The 14,449-nt window shown below is 34.4% G+C and overlaps 5 protein-coding genes across 14 annotated transcripts in view; 3 read left to right on the top strand and 2 right to left on the bottom strand.

Annotated features, from left to right (window-relative positions):
• LOC107264809 overlaps positions 1-5,213 on the top strand; it is a 99,823-nt gene extending 94,610 nt beyond the window's left edge. For 5 of the 6 annotated variants that reach the window (XM_025081985.1, XM_025081984.1, XM_025081981.1 and 2 more), the window contains one exon: positions 27-5,213. The gene's annotated coding sequence lies outside the window, so the exon portion shown is untranslated. The remainder of the gene's footprint in view (positions 1-26) is intronic. The other variant, XM_025081982.1, reaches the window with a different exon arrangement.
• A 259-nt stretch (positions 5,214-5,472) lies between these two features.
• On the bottom strand, positions 5,473-11,716 carry LOC107264741 (methylmalonic aciduria and homocystinuria type D protein, mitochondrial). 3 transcript variants are annotated; one of them, XM_015733315.2, is made up of 5 exons: positions 11,592-11,716; positions 7,068-7,206; positions 6,478-6,893; positions 6,179-6,395; positions 5,473-6,006 (listed from the first exon to the last, which is right to left on the bottom strand). In XM_015733315.2, the coding sequence occupies exons 1-5, from the start codon at positions 11,604-11,606 to the stop codon at positions 5,936-5,938; spliced, it is 858 nt and encodes a 285-aa protein (XP_015588801.1). In that variant the 5' UTR covers positions 11,607-11,716; the 3' UTR covers positions 5,473-5,935. The 3 variants fall into 3 exon arrangements, with proteins under 3 accessions (XP_015588801.1, XP_015588802.1, XP_015588803.1); XM_015733316.2 differs by lacking the exon at positions 11,592-11,716 and adding an exon at positions 7,356-7,496; XM_015733317.2 differs by lacking the exon at positions 11,592-11,716 and adding an exon at positions 7,298-7,422.
• On the top strand, positions 8,114-10,320 carry LOC107264740 (gamma-butyrobetaine dioxygenase). Its single transcript, XM_015733314.2, has 7 exons — positions 8,114-8,324; positions 8,417-8,808; positions 8,970-9,104; positions 9,311-9,416; positions 9,501-9,703; positions 9,784-9,950; positions 10,022-10,320. The coding sequence occupies exons 1-7, from the start codon at positions 8,172-8,174 to the stop codon at positions 10,168-10,170; spliced, it is 1,305 nt and encodes a 434-aa protein (XP_015588800.1). The 5' UTR covers positions 8,114-8,171; the 3' UTR covers positions 10,171-10,320.
• Positions 10,544-11,976, bottom strand: LOC107264738 (lethal(2)neighbour of Tid protein). The gene has a single exon (XM_015733313.2). The coding sequence runs from the start codon at positions 11,947-11,949 to the stop codon at positions 10,639-10,641; it is 1,311 nt and encodes a 436-aa protein (XP_015588799.1). The 5' UTR covers positions 11,950-11,976; the 3' UTR covers positions 10,544-10,638.
• Positions 11,977-12,034: 58 nt separating this feature from the next.
• Positions 12,035-14,325, top strand: LOC107264742 (mesencephalic astrocyte-derived neurotrophic factor homolog). 3 transcript variants are annotated; one of them, XM_015733320.2, is made up of 5 exons: positions 12,035-12,156; positions 12,701-12,802; positions 12,881-13,005; positions 13,091-13,232; positions 13,333-14,325. In XM_015733320.2, exons 2-5 carry the CDS (start codon positions 12,718-12,720, stop codon positions 13,506-13,508), a joined length of 528 nt encoding a protein of 175 aa, XP_015588806.1. In that variant the 5' UTR covers positions 12,035-12,156; positions 12,701-12,717; the 3' UTR covers positions 13,509-14,325. The 3 variants fall into 3 exon arrangements, with proteins under 3 accessions (XP_015588806.1, XP_015588805.1, XP_024937764.1); XM_015733319.2 differs by having other exon boundaries at positions 12,097-12,262; XM_025081996.1 differs by having other exon boundaries at positions 12,104-12,241.
• Positions 14,326-14,449: the final 124 nt, after the last annotated feature.

Raw genomic sequence — 14,449 nt, 5'->3', positions numbered from 1 at the left:
TTAATACGCAAGAGGGTAAGGGGAAGGAGGGATGATTTTGTGTAAGAAGGGTACCTTTGCATCGATCGAATAAGATTCCTTCTATATGGCTACATATGTAGGGAGTGAAGGGGAGGGATAAAGCTCGACGCTTGGATAAGCTGAAAATTCATCCGGAAACTTAGTAACCCACTAGAGCGAAACTGGAAGTGTAGAATGCCGGATAGGCTGGTACGTGAATGTTAAAGGATGTGGAGGAGGATGAAAGAAGAAGAAGAAAAAGATATTCAAAGTTTTCCCTCTAAATCCCTTTACACGCCGACATCATTCTTATTCAATAAAACTTTCATGCGGAAACTCCAAGGATGAAATACTCTTTGCTACCATGGCGATACTAAAACTACGTACACGTATTACCCGTTTCTTATTGCTACTGATACTTACGAGTCTGTGCTCGAGCTGAAATACGAGTTCGGCATTAAAATCTTCTATGGAGGAAGCGAAACCGAAAGAGGGGTAAATAATTAATTGTATGGACATTGGAGTTTTAATGACGATTGTCCTTTTCAATTAGAACGTAAATTCTTAATAGTCTACTAAGTTTGCGCAGACTTTCGAATTATTGTCAGACTTTATTAAGCTTTTGTCCTTTTGGGTTAAATCGACATGACCTTGAGGAGACCGGGGACTGTCAACGACCATTTTGAATTTTCAATCACGAAAATTATAAGTTACACGAAATTAATGGAACTGTCTTTATTAAACAAGAGTTGCACGTATATTTGTATATATTTTCTTATTTCTTGACAGCCACGTTACGCGTTAAAAAATTGCATGCAACTGACAGCTTCGGTTTTTTTTTTTCAATTATTCCAGATAAAAGTGTGAATATAATGTAAGCGCAGCTTGCAATTATATTTTATTTTAAGGTTATGACGTACTACCCAGTATACTTAATAATTAAGGACGTTAGTAATTAATAGGTCGACAAACTGTGCTTCCAGGGACTAATAAGAGAAATCATACGGGGCAATGACATTTTTAATTGTTAATAAGAAACAGGGCAAGTGGGTTCTTTTTGTAAACCGTCCTGTGAGTATTTTTTTGTATGACCAAGCGAAGGAAATGAAGCTGAAAAGGTTTAATGTATGAACAGCGAAGCTTTTTACGCTTTCGAAAACTCCCGCATCGACCCGGCAACGTGCGGTAACAGGAAATGGCTTCTCTTTTTTCGACTAGTCGGAAGTCGATTAACGAGACGCAAATTAATGAACCTCTGTATAAACCGTATTTTCAAAAGAATTGCATTCAGTCACACCCGACATTTTCCCCATGATTCACGCGATTAGAATACGTGACAACGATCATTAGCTACCAGTCGATTTCTCGTTTAATATTTCACACGGCAGCCTGATAGTTAATGCGAAATACTGAACGTTCATTAATGAATTTCCGTTGCCTCAAACGGCAAGGATGAACCAATGAAAATTTTACACAATCCTTTGAATCGCTCACATTTACATAGACGAATCTGAATCTTACCTTGATTTTTACATGAATTTTTTTTGCAAAGTTCAACAAAACCTTATCCAGCTTGCTTGACAGTACTCCGCGAGTAATGAATCGACAGGTTTATATTTGCCATCTGTAAAAATATCGTAGTCAATCGATATATGGCTTATCGGCAGAATAGACGTATATTGTTCTAAAGCACATTTCGCCGAGGCAAATACCGTTAGATGTTTTCCCACGGGGATTGCACGTAGTCCAACAGGGATATTGGCTTTTATATGAACTCGATCAGTTAGCCATTCAAACAACCAACCAACCAGCAAAAGCCTTACCTATCCCATTCTACTCCAGCAGAGTCCTGTGTCTGCTTAATCTAATCTCACCGCTTCATATACGACCTTTAAGATACCGTAATCCCGATGCACTATAAACAACAATGAACCCATAGACGCAAGCGAGCGCCATTAAACAAAGGACGGGTTTGATGTAAGCATCAACTGGCATGCTTTTGTCTATGCACTCGACAACATTGTCACGTATAAGCATCTAATATGTTCAAGCACGAAGATCAGGCAACAATCGTAAACACAAACAAGATTTTATCTGCGGTAATTTAACCTTCGAGTAAAACATAGAAACGTCTCGTGTCAGTAGCAACGAAGGTTAGTTCTCGCGACAGCCGCAAGAGTCGTGCGTGTCAGAAAATATTTAAATTTGACCAATGAGAGATTTAGTATCCCTGAGTTTCCTAATTTGACGATTGGACCTGGGAAAACTGCTATATCCTTTGACAATATCCAAACTTATATCTGCGAGAGGTAACTCACCACGGAGGAAGTGAAAAAGAGGAGGAACCGAAGTGACAAAAAAGAAATATCTCAACGTGAACCGTAGACGCATTCCAGGCACATTTTCAAATTATCTCCATCTCTCGTAGCAATTCTGTCTGTGAAATCGACTAGTATCCTGTCTGCACTGCCGTTGTATGTATATCAGTAAGTACAGCAACCATACTCATGTAAACACGAGTACTCGAGTGGCCCCACGTAAAACAAATATTTTCTACTTTACCTTTCGTGTCACGGACAAGAGGGAATTCATGTCTCATGTCGCCTGACGCAATGTCGGTCGCGAAGTAAATTCTTTCCCCATTTTTTTGGTTGATCCAGCGTGCCGCGTTGGAGAAAATATTAATTTCAAAAAGCCATACGCTGCACAGGAGTGAAATCTAGTTTTGCGGGACCATTTATACATGGCTTTCAATATAGAGGACTCCTATGAATTTTCCATTTTATTCGGGAATCGAGTATACACGTATTTGACGATAATATCGGATTCACAGTATCTGCACTGGATAAAATAATTAAATCCCACTATCGTCTAATAAATCTCAGGATAAAATAAACCTGAATGCATATGCACTGTTCGTAGGTATCTTTAATGAGGTCGAATGTGTTACACTGCAATTCCAGTACAATGGACAGCTTGTTATGACGTTCCAGTTTCGCGAAGTAACTTGAAGAGTGATGACGCATCGGCAAATTCAGAAACTAGTGAAATATGAAAATTAGCTTGAAAATTTCAGACCAATTCTTTCAATTGAAACTCCTCGACTTAACTTGCCTTAGTATACAGTTATTACAGTATGTCTAACGAGATCTTCAGCTATCGTTCGCTGCTTGAAAGTTCCGATCGATTGTGTCGTGCAAAAGAGAATAGAATGGATGATAAAAAAAGAATAAAAGCATAACAAAAATTAATTGAATATCCATTTTAACGGGTTACACGGGTTAAAGGAAATAAATGACGACGCATACGAGTAATTTGTATCGAGTGATTATGTCAATATATTACGGTGGCTGAGAAAGCTTAACGCAACGCGGTTATTCAGGCGGAAAAGCTTGAAAATTTGTATTGTCACGGGTAAACAGCAAGGGACGAGAGTAAAGTGACTCGATTACTGTCATTTAATAGGATGTGATGGTGGGACGGGACAGGTAAAATAATTGAAGCGTCACGACCATATAATATATCAGAGAGAGAGAGAGAGAGAGAGAGAGAGAGAGAGAGAAGTTTATGTTACGAAAGTGGCAAGCTATTACGTCTGTCTGATTATCACGTTTTACGGAAGACTAGATAAATTGACTTTTTCGCAAATTTCGAACGAGCAATAAAAAACGATGAAAAATCAGCGCGAATTGTACTGAAAATATACGCGTGCGATGTGAACGAGCCTTAATATAATATTCTTAGAGCGGTGCACCTCGCGTCTGTATGTCAGTTATCGAAGCTGGTAAAGCTAAGGGAAATCAGCGTACCAGAAATTCCAAAAAATATATATATAAATCCGATTCGCTATTCTCAAAGGAAGTTTATTCAGTGTCTGTGATGACGCTTTATGATCTCGTATTTGCTCGTCTGTGCAATTCTATTTGCAATGGCTCTAGGCAATTGTTGATTGCTGTCAATTGACTTTTGCAAGCAATACCCCTTAGCAATTTTTACATTGAATATTTGCTCTCTACCATATCGCATGTATGTACATGTGTTTCGATCGAATCGGATCTATATACATACATGTACGCGACGTGTGTACATAGGCGTCAAAGACGAATTTACGCGTCGTCGTTTATCGAGACGGAAAAAGTAAATATAATAAGTAAAATTGAAAAAATCGATTCGTCACTCGTAATTTATTTATAGACGAGTCGTTTTGCGTCTAAAGAGATCTTATCGGCGTTAAGTCGTACTTATTTAAAATATATACATATATGTATACTGTATATGGATATATCTATGCGTATGACAAAGGTATAGATATACAATGTATGAAAAAGGATACGATCAGACATAAATAAAATTCGTATGTACACACACACACACACACACAAAATATTGTATAAGAAAACACGGATATCTGCGGACCATAGCCTAGCGTATTAGGCAATTTTTTTAAGTCGATGTTCGCTGTACATTGTAATATTGTCAAATCAATCAAACCAATCAATTTTCTTATCTCATGACTTACTATACATGTATCGTATTTGTATTGTTATGTCTCTTAATAATTGATCAGTGTCATACAAAGGGAACGAAGTCATAGGAGGAAGCGAGTCGACGAAATAAACATTTTTAGGTTATTTTCGACATTTTTGAACAATGTAATTATCGCTGTTGAACAAGGGAACTATCTATCTGATGCTTAAAGAATGGTTATACACGTTGTTTTCTAAAGCCAGAAATACTTCGTTACTAAACGTCCCAGAGGGAAAAGGTAACAAAAAATAAGAGCACAAAATATTTAGTCTTTCTCGCTATTTATAGTGAGAAAACTTTATCGAACTATCGTTAGCTTGGAAAAATGCATTCGGAAGGAAGTTTTTTTTCATTAAAAAAATTAACTCGACTAGCCAATACCATTACGATGATTGATATTAATGATTGGAGCATTATTTCGTGACTCGCTTTTTTCTTTACCGTTAATCTTCTACTATACATATATGTGTAACTGGTTGTCATCCTGTAATTAATTACATAACATCATATTATTATTATTATTACTATTACTACTACTGCTACTACTATTACTATTACTATTACTAATACTAACAATTCCGATAAGCGTTAATTATATAAACGCTGCGTAATGACCTACTGTACTGTCTCTCGATCAAACAACCTTGTGTACTTCAATTAAAAATGATCTACGAATTAAAAAGTAACTGCTGTCTCCATTTCTTCTCGTTCTTTTGTTCTCTTATTCAATAGACCTGGATACAATAGGCTCACGAGTTGATAAGCAACTAAGATAATAGTTATAATTTATTGAACTAATTTATATTGACTTTAAACCTTCGAACAAGTCAGTGTACCACTAGTAGAGTAATTACATTTTGGTCTAAAGAAATCTCGAAAGAATCTTATTAGTGGGAGTTGATTTATGATAGGGACAATTCTTTTCGTTTGGAATGATGAGGAATGTTTAATGAGTACAAGTACTTGTTTTTTATTTACGTCTAAAATTTCTTTTCTTGGTTTCCTTATTTATTTGTCCAAAATAAGGTAACGTGTCTCACGTTGATCTTATATACAAGACATACAGTATTCAAGAGAGTAAAATGAAGAGCACGACATTCTCACCTTAAGCATAGTTAAATAGTCTCCAGTAATGTCCGAATAACACTGCAATTAAATAATTTTGAAAAACTTCCCTGGCTCAGCCGGAACGTGGAGTATCATGGCAACTGAATTAATATAAATAATTCTACTCATATTACATTAATAATCAACGTCACCGCGATTATCCTTAGACTACTTTGTAGATCAAGCCTAACAACGGTGTTACAGTACAGGACTACACTTCCTCTTTTATTATATATCGACGACTAATAAACATCGCAGCAGACTCATAATTCGCTCATATACACGAAATTATTACATTTCATTATTGATTAATATCGTTCATCAACTCTTTTAAGAATTCCATGTTTGATGGTGCTGTAGTATAAAGACTTCCTGTAAACAGAAGTACGAATTAGAGAGATCCTGTATAGTGAGTTCTATATTTTAATTGTGGCATAACGGGCTGTGCCAATCCAAGAACAGAATCACATGATGTATCATAAGTATTTTCTGTCATAAAAATAGCACCTTAGGCTTTCAATATAAAAGCTCTCTGGACACTTACCAACAAAGTTATTTGAATTGCTGCTATGTGATATGACCTTACAACGGTTCTTCTCCTGTATCTGGAAACCTAAGCAACGAAAACGTTCATCCGTCTTGTATAGCGTACCATTTTTATGTGGGTTGAAATATGGTTGTCCACTAAATGGATTAATAAAATCAGCCCAATATCCAATTAATTTAAGCTTGGTGCAAACGTCTGATGCTGCCAAAAGGAACTAAAACAAATAAGACATCAAGCTTAAATGATGGTTCAAGGTATCGGAGACAATGAAACTTGTTTTGGTTTGATATACTTACATATTTCGCAAGCTTCTCAGTCTCAGCTTCCCTATTCCATTTAATAGTCTTACGATTCATTTTTTGACTAATCGTTATTATTGATAGTTGCGGAGAGTTGACCTCCACACAGCCAGGAAATAATTCCATAATGCCCTTTCTTAGCAACATGGGACATTCTTGCACTGTGCAGTGGAGAAGGGGATGCTGTTTTTGAGACTCGTCGATAGGTGCTTCATAACTCTTTGCATCTTTAACTAAGCCGTCCAACAAAATATCATCACCAGTATTTACAACGAAGGAACGAGTCTCCACTTGAGCTGTTGTAGATGCATCAAGCCATCCAGGACCTATTGTTCCTGGTAGATAAAATCGGAAGCCTCTTGGTGGGAGTAGTTCCCAATTAGGACTTACTCCAAATACATTATTTTCAACATCTGAATATTACAATAACAAAAACCATAATTAGAAGTCAATACACAATATAATATATTATCAAGACATGTTTCCATATACAAGCATTGTATACTAAGGTCAACATGAAGGTTAAGTTATAAATTATATAAAATACTCAGAAACAATTGTTGAAAAGAAGAAAAGAATGTATTTACCGTCAACGGGTTCGCTGTTGGATTTTACAACCTTGTAAGAACTTGTATCCTTATGATTACGTCGAGAATATTTAGCCTTCAAGATGATATTGACAGGCGTCGCAACGCAATTTCTTTTTAAAGAATTCGCACAGAGCATCTGAAACATAACAAATAACACACTGTTATAGGTTAGGATTTCTGCATTCCTATCAAATATACTACTTTTACAGCTCAAAATAATAATTTACGTCGCATAATGTAAATTTACTAGTTTAATAATAATGTTCACATATTAGGTTTCATTACCATCGAGCCTTAATTTAACATACTGAATTTGGATTAAGTATCGAAGACGACAGAGCGCTGTTGGCTACTAATATCGACTCTCGAAGTATCGACCCTGATCGATTCTTAAATTCATTGATATCAAAAAACAGTAAGCGTAAACTTATTGCACATTTGTATTTGTTAGTTAATTAAAAACAAGTTTTCTAAAATAGATAGAGCACCTTTTCTTAGTAAAAAAAATCCGTCAAATCCAACTGTTGTACATAAATTTTCGCTTTAGGCGAATGCTTTAAAGTTTCTTTAGTGTGTTAAAAAATAAAACCGCATTATTCTGATTGACGATTGTAATATATTTCAAATAATTGATTTTTCTATTACAAAAATTCATGTAGATTCTAGTTCTTTGTCGAACAGTACGTCTGGACGTCTATATGACATCACTGTGTCACTAATAGACGCGAGGTCACATAAAAAACGAAATTGGGTAAAAAAAATGGACAACGTGATAAGAAATATGCCACCATACGTGCCACATTTATTTTCAAAAAGTTATCTGAAACGAAATATTCAGTATGTAATCAGTATTTTGTGCATTCAAGAATCTCCCTATAATACGAATATGAATTAGTACGTTTTCTACAGAGAGATAACACGTCAAAGATGTGCAAAGTCTATCTCAAACACTTTTATGTGTCGTTTTCTACAGAGAGATATAACGTCAAAGATGTGCAAAGTCTATCTCAAACACTTTTATGTGTCGACCAGTTTTCTCCCGCGTTTTAAAGTTACCAGTCTTTCTACGATATTCGTGAAAGTCGCAACAGCTTAGAAATAATGTATTTCTTCAACGGATTTATTATACCCGTAGTGCGATACCATAAAACCAATAGTGCTTTATTGAAAACTATTTTACCGAGCATAAATCAATTGTGTTCAGTACATGTACGAAATTTAAAAAATATTAAAGTAGACGTGGTCTCGAATAAGGTGGGTGTACAATGCAAATATAATTAGAATTTATCGATTTAAATCGAAACTAATTCTTTTCTTTTATTAAGATTGAATATTTTATTTCTTAGAGCGAATCCGCCGCTATGTTTAATTCGAAAGATATTATTACTATTTCCACAAAAAATGGTCCTTTAAAATTTCCAAGTGTGTGGCTTCGGGACAATTGCCAGTGCCCTAATTGTTTTCATCAAGAGTCACAATCTCGCACGATTGATTGGGGTCATTTTGATTTTAATACAATACCTTTAGCAGTTGAATTAAAGGAGACTGATTTAAGCATCGAGTGGTCGGACAATCACAAGAGCACTTACTCTCTTTCATGGCTCATTGAAAGATCATTTACGAAGGAAAAACGTACACGTTATAGAAAGGACTGTTATAGATTCAACAGAGTAGTATGGAACGCGGAAGATTTTAAAAAATGTTTAAAAACTTTTGATTACAATGATGTCATGACAGAGTAAGTATATTAATAAGATGTGTTTAATTGCTTTCACTTTAAATTCCAAATAGTGTTTCTGTAATACAGTATTAAATTAAACATAATAATATGGCCAATGATATAAATTTACAATTAATATTTCGTAAAGAATTTATTTTAAAAGTACGATTTTATTTCAGTAATAACACATTGCTATTGTGGCTGAACGCTTTAACAACGTATGGTGTTTCAATTATTACTGGTACACCGGATGATATAGAGAGCAGTAAAAAATTGGGACACCGTGTCGCCTTTATTAGAGAAACACATTACGGGTAAGACTATATTTTTTTTTAAGTAAATGAAAAAATGAATACTAAAGATATTAATATTTATCACAAAGGACGCTATTGCAAATTCACTACGTACAGTCTACAATCCACGTGTATTCCTTTGAAATTGAATCATGTACAGTATTGTATATTGCTATATGGTACATCGATAAAAGCCTGTACAATAAAATTGTATATTATGCTTTTAGAGAACGCTTTATCGTGAAAGCTAGACGCGTCACAACGAACGTGGCCTATTTAGCTGCTCCATTGCAGCTGCATACAGATTTACCATATTACGATTACACGCCAGGGGTACGTGTATTGATAACTAATCGTTCAATTTTGTGTAATATACTATAAAGTTACATACGACAGAGAAAATTCATTTTTATTTAGGTAATCTTATTACACTGCCTAGTTCAAACTCCAAGTATTGGTGGAGAAACTCAGCTTACGGATTGTCTTTATGTGGCTGAGTATTTGAAAAAGAATGATCCTGAAACCTATAAAGTATTGACAACGACATATGTGGATTGGAATGATATCGGTCAAGAAGATGGAAATCACTTTCATAGTATTAATCGTGCGCCAGTATTATGGTAAGAAAAATTTACGATGAAAATAAGTGTTGTAATTAATAAAATTGGATCTTATCGTCACATGGAACTTCATTATTTAGCGAGGATGATTTTGGAGATATTGTTGAAGTAAACTTTAGTCAACCACAACGGGATAGTCACTTTAATGTACCTTTGGAACAAGCTGTAGAATGGTACAAGGCTATGAGTATATTCACAAGACTTTTATACAGCAAAGAAAACACAGTGTTTTTCAAAATGAATGAAGGTAAGTTTGAAGATATAATCGGACGTCGGTGCGAGTGATATATAAATGTTTTATCTATGAAATTATTTTAGGCGAGATATTAACTTTTGATAATAGACGGTTAGTTCACGGAAGAACGGGATACGACGATGACAATGATAAGAAAAGAAGAATCATTGGATGCTATTTAGATTGGGATGAAATTTATTCTAAAATACGAGTTCTCAGAAAAGGAGTGTGATGTAAATTATAATTCAGACATATGATTTATGTTATATTGTTACACATTAAGTTCAAGGTAATTAGAAATAACAATCTTACATATTATGTTTTCATGTTGTGTAACATTGCTTACTTCATATAATAAATGAAGTTAATGAAAATTGAGAAATATCACAAGATTTTCTTAAGTGTAATCTAAATTTGGCATTTATTTTAATATCACTCTTAGGCTATCTACAAATATTATCAAAAATAAACTTTTCTTGGAAAAGCTGTTTTGATAACTATTATTATTCATCTAACATTCCTCAATATAGTATTATACTACTTTCTCCTAATACGTATGTATAAAGAAGTACTTTCCCACGTTTAAAAAATTGACATGAATTATTTTTTAATGAACAATGATACAGTGAACACAGATTTCACTCAATATATTACAAACTGCACACAAAAACGTAAATAAGTTACCGCACGTTGCAAGTCTTTATTCCACTTTTGTACTTTTGACTTTGTTCCTATACAAACCATACAGAAGGGCAAGGTGGCACAGATGTAAACTAGCACTACTAAAAATAGTACTCGGATATGTATTCCAACACAGTTCAATAATTCCTAATATAATAATTTTGGTAACAGTTTCATAATGAGTACACCATACAATATATGGTAAAGTATGGAAGTACCATATGTAAAATTGATAATGTAATGATCGACTGAAAGCAATACCTATAAAATTAGCAGCAAATAATGGAAAAATGAATAACTGACTAACAGTACTCATGTCAACTTTTGTATTCTTAGTCATCTGGTGTTCTATGCCCTTCTGAACATATTTTAATTTTGCATAAGACTTCATATAGGTAATCCAGTTTGGTGTAAAATATGCTAATACCATCAAATGCAAAGCTAACAAAGTGATGTGAAAGTATAGATTAACAAATATATCTTCTGGTAAAAATCTCCAATTAACAGTCCATTTGAACTCAAAGATTCGACCCAAATTAAAGGCACCCATAATATATGCTACTGGATTGACAAGCAAAAAGGGTAGTCCTAATAATAACTGTATTACACCACATATAAACAAGTGTATTACTGTCTTAATGAAACCTAGATTTGTCAAATATGCAATTAGAAGAGCTGGTGAAAATAATAATATATTCATCTTGACCGATACAGCCAAGCTGTAAAGTATACTACCAAGGTACCACCGATTATCAATAAATGCATTTATACTGGCAAACAGTAGCACCATTGCCACTGGATCGTTGAAGAGTCTCAGAATGCATATAGAATGAATTCTATACGACGTACAGCATGTGAGAATTAAAACGTAAGGTGGAACTTTCTTACTTCTGGCATAGATGCGAAAGACCAATATCAGCAGAATAATGTACAAAGCGGCAAAAAAGTATTGTGCTAATTTGATTTGCGTACCGCGCCCAGTAACATAGTATAGTATGGTGAAAATGTAGACAAATCCAGCAGGATAAACTAACGGCCCAGTATCGCCTTTCAGTTTCGAATAGTCCAATGTTCCATTTAAAACACCCTCGACCTCCTGCATGTATGCTACCCAGTCTATCTCCGTGTACCGCACATTTTCGATAACCAAAGCGTTCACAACGATTTCAAGCAGGATCAGCAGCCCAGCAATTACTGGCAATTTCTTCGGATCCGTCAGCAATGAAATACCTTGATCCCATTTAAGATTGTTTCTTAGCCAATTCTTCAAAGTTTTCTTATAGGATTTCGTCGGATTGGAACTAGCTCGATTATCTCGGCGTGGCGCCATGTCGGCAATTATACCTCTCTACGCATATGCGGTTTTAAAGTTCTCGAATTCACGCGGTCACCAATAGGAAAGCGTTTTGTGGTGCCGGCAGATGCCAGCCTTAGCGGTCGGTGTAGCCAATAAGAATTCGCCAGCTGGGATTCCGGGGTTTTGACAGAATCCAACGTGTATAAAGTCGTGGGCTGTAGGAAAACGCGAAGCAAAACGGTAAATTAACGTTGCGTGCTGTCTCCAGAAAGTACGGTGGTGTCCACGTTACTAAATTATCTACCTGCCAATAAAGTGATTGAAAGTAATAACGATTAGTCTTTAGGTTCGTATTCCATACTTCGCGATAATTTATTACAAATAATTATTACGTTCGTAATATTTATATCTCAAACGTAGATTCGCTAATTTTGACCTATTTTTATGATATTCTGTGTTACTATTTCATAGTCTGATAAGCAGATATGGATTTGATATCGATACGAGTATTTGAACTGCAGTACTGATAACACTTTTTTCACGATGTTTGGAAACCATTTCATTATTTGCATATTTCTCATCTTGAGTTATAAAATTATTGCCTTGTAATGATCTTGTTCAAGTCGGGTATAATTTTAAATAATGATTGTTTGCTTTATTGCGATGAATATTTTTTTGAATATTTGTTTTTAACATCACTTAGCATTTCCATGTTACTATAGTACCAGTAAAATTTCAATGTATTACGTTAAAACTTAACATAAGATTTGTACTCACTTTGCAGATTGCACAAAAACCAAAATGAATAGGGCACTAATATTCACATCTTTGTTACTCATAGGAGTAACATATAGCGTTCAGGCACTAAGGGAAGGAGACTGTGAAGGTAGAATATATAAAATTTGATTTAGAATAGTTTATTATAAAAATGAAATTTTATATACTGTTTTTTTTTGTATTTCAGTGTGTATAGCCACTGTAACTAAATTTGCAAATACATTAACCGATGATGTTAAAAAAGATCCTAAACAGATCGAAGAGGCATTCAAAAACTACTGTGAGGGTACCAAATTAAAGGAAAATAGATTCGTAAGTAATTTTATATATATCGGTTTAAACTATTTTGGAATAACGTCAAAAAGAAATAAATACAACCTTGTTCCAATGATTACAGTGTTACTACATGGGTGGTCTCAAAGAATCAGCTACTGGCATTTTAGGAGAATTAAGCAAACCTCTTTCATGGTCAATGCCAGCTGACAAAATATGCGAGAAGCTGAAGAAGAAAGATGCTCAGATTTGTGACTTGCGCTACGGTAAGCCTTTTTTTAAGTTTGTTTTTTTTCCCCTAAGGGTAGGTGTGTAGAATCACCTAATAGAATTTCGCGATATGGACAAATTGTCATTTTGTTGCAGAGAAACAAATAGATCTGAATACAGTAGATTTGAAGAAGTTAAAGGTACGTGACCTCAAGAAAATTTTGAATGACTGGGATGAATCTTGCGAGGGGTGTATTGAAAAGTCTGACTTCATTAAGCGGATTGAGGAGCTAAAGCCAAAATATTCAAGTAGCTCAAAGACTGAGCTTTGAACACGACATTTACATAGTTTAATTTTCGAATTAGTTTAGGTGGATCATTTTTACATTATTTAATTGTGCAAGGAAGCTCACTGAAGCACTTTATCTGCATCAAGCATATAAATATGCTTACACCATACTTTGCCCTAATGTCAACAACTCAAAATGTCGTACAGGGTCAATCTGTTTGAATAGTTGTTTCATTCTCGTAATGTGGCTGAATCTTTCGTGCGGATCCATTTACACTTGAAATCGTGAACCTAACGTTTCCTTAATTTTCTAAAAACTAAATCGTGAAGAAGAGTCATCTAATTTCGAAAAAGATATATGTAAATGTATCAAATCTATCATTTACAATAATTACTGATAGAAATAATATTTTTGACTTCGTTAGAGTAATGGGACATTGATCATTATAGTTCGTAATACACTTTTGTTGCAACTTTAATTGTGCAGTATTTCTTAAGCACTTTTAATTAGCCAATTAAGAATTAAAATTACAGCAACACATGATCAGATGCGGGTGCATGTAAAAAAAAGAGATATAGTCTTTCTTTGCTCCATAAATGAAAAAGAATTTGTTTAAGTCAAGTAAAAACTGTATTCTAAATCTAACACATCCATTGCAGTTTTCTTTTGAGTCAATTTTTCACCTGATTTCCGTTGTTTATAATAAATACACATAATTTTTATGACAAAATATCATAAGTTTATGAATAACAAATAATTTTATCTGAGTATTTATTTATGATCATTGCCTTAACTTAGACGGTATTACTTGGAAATTTACTGCTGAATATACCTCAATATATAAAACTGTTTTTATCAAGGGAATTTAAATACTTTTAACAGTACAAATCTTTAGTTTATTTAACGAAATAAACGAAACAGATCTATTAACATTAATCACATGGCCAGTGGACACTTATTAAAAATAGCAACACCAATAATAT

The sequence above is a fragment of the Cephus cinctus genome, unplaced genomic scaffold, assembly GCF_000341935.2.
Source record: "Cephus cinctus unplaced genomic scaffold, Ccin1 Ccin1_scaffold0191, whole genome shotgun sequence".
NCBI lineage: Eukaryota > Metazoa > Arthropoda > Insecta > Hymenoptera > Cephidae > Cephus > Cephus cinctus.
This window is presented reverse-complemented; position numbering and strand designations above follow the sequence as displayed.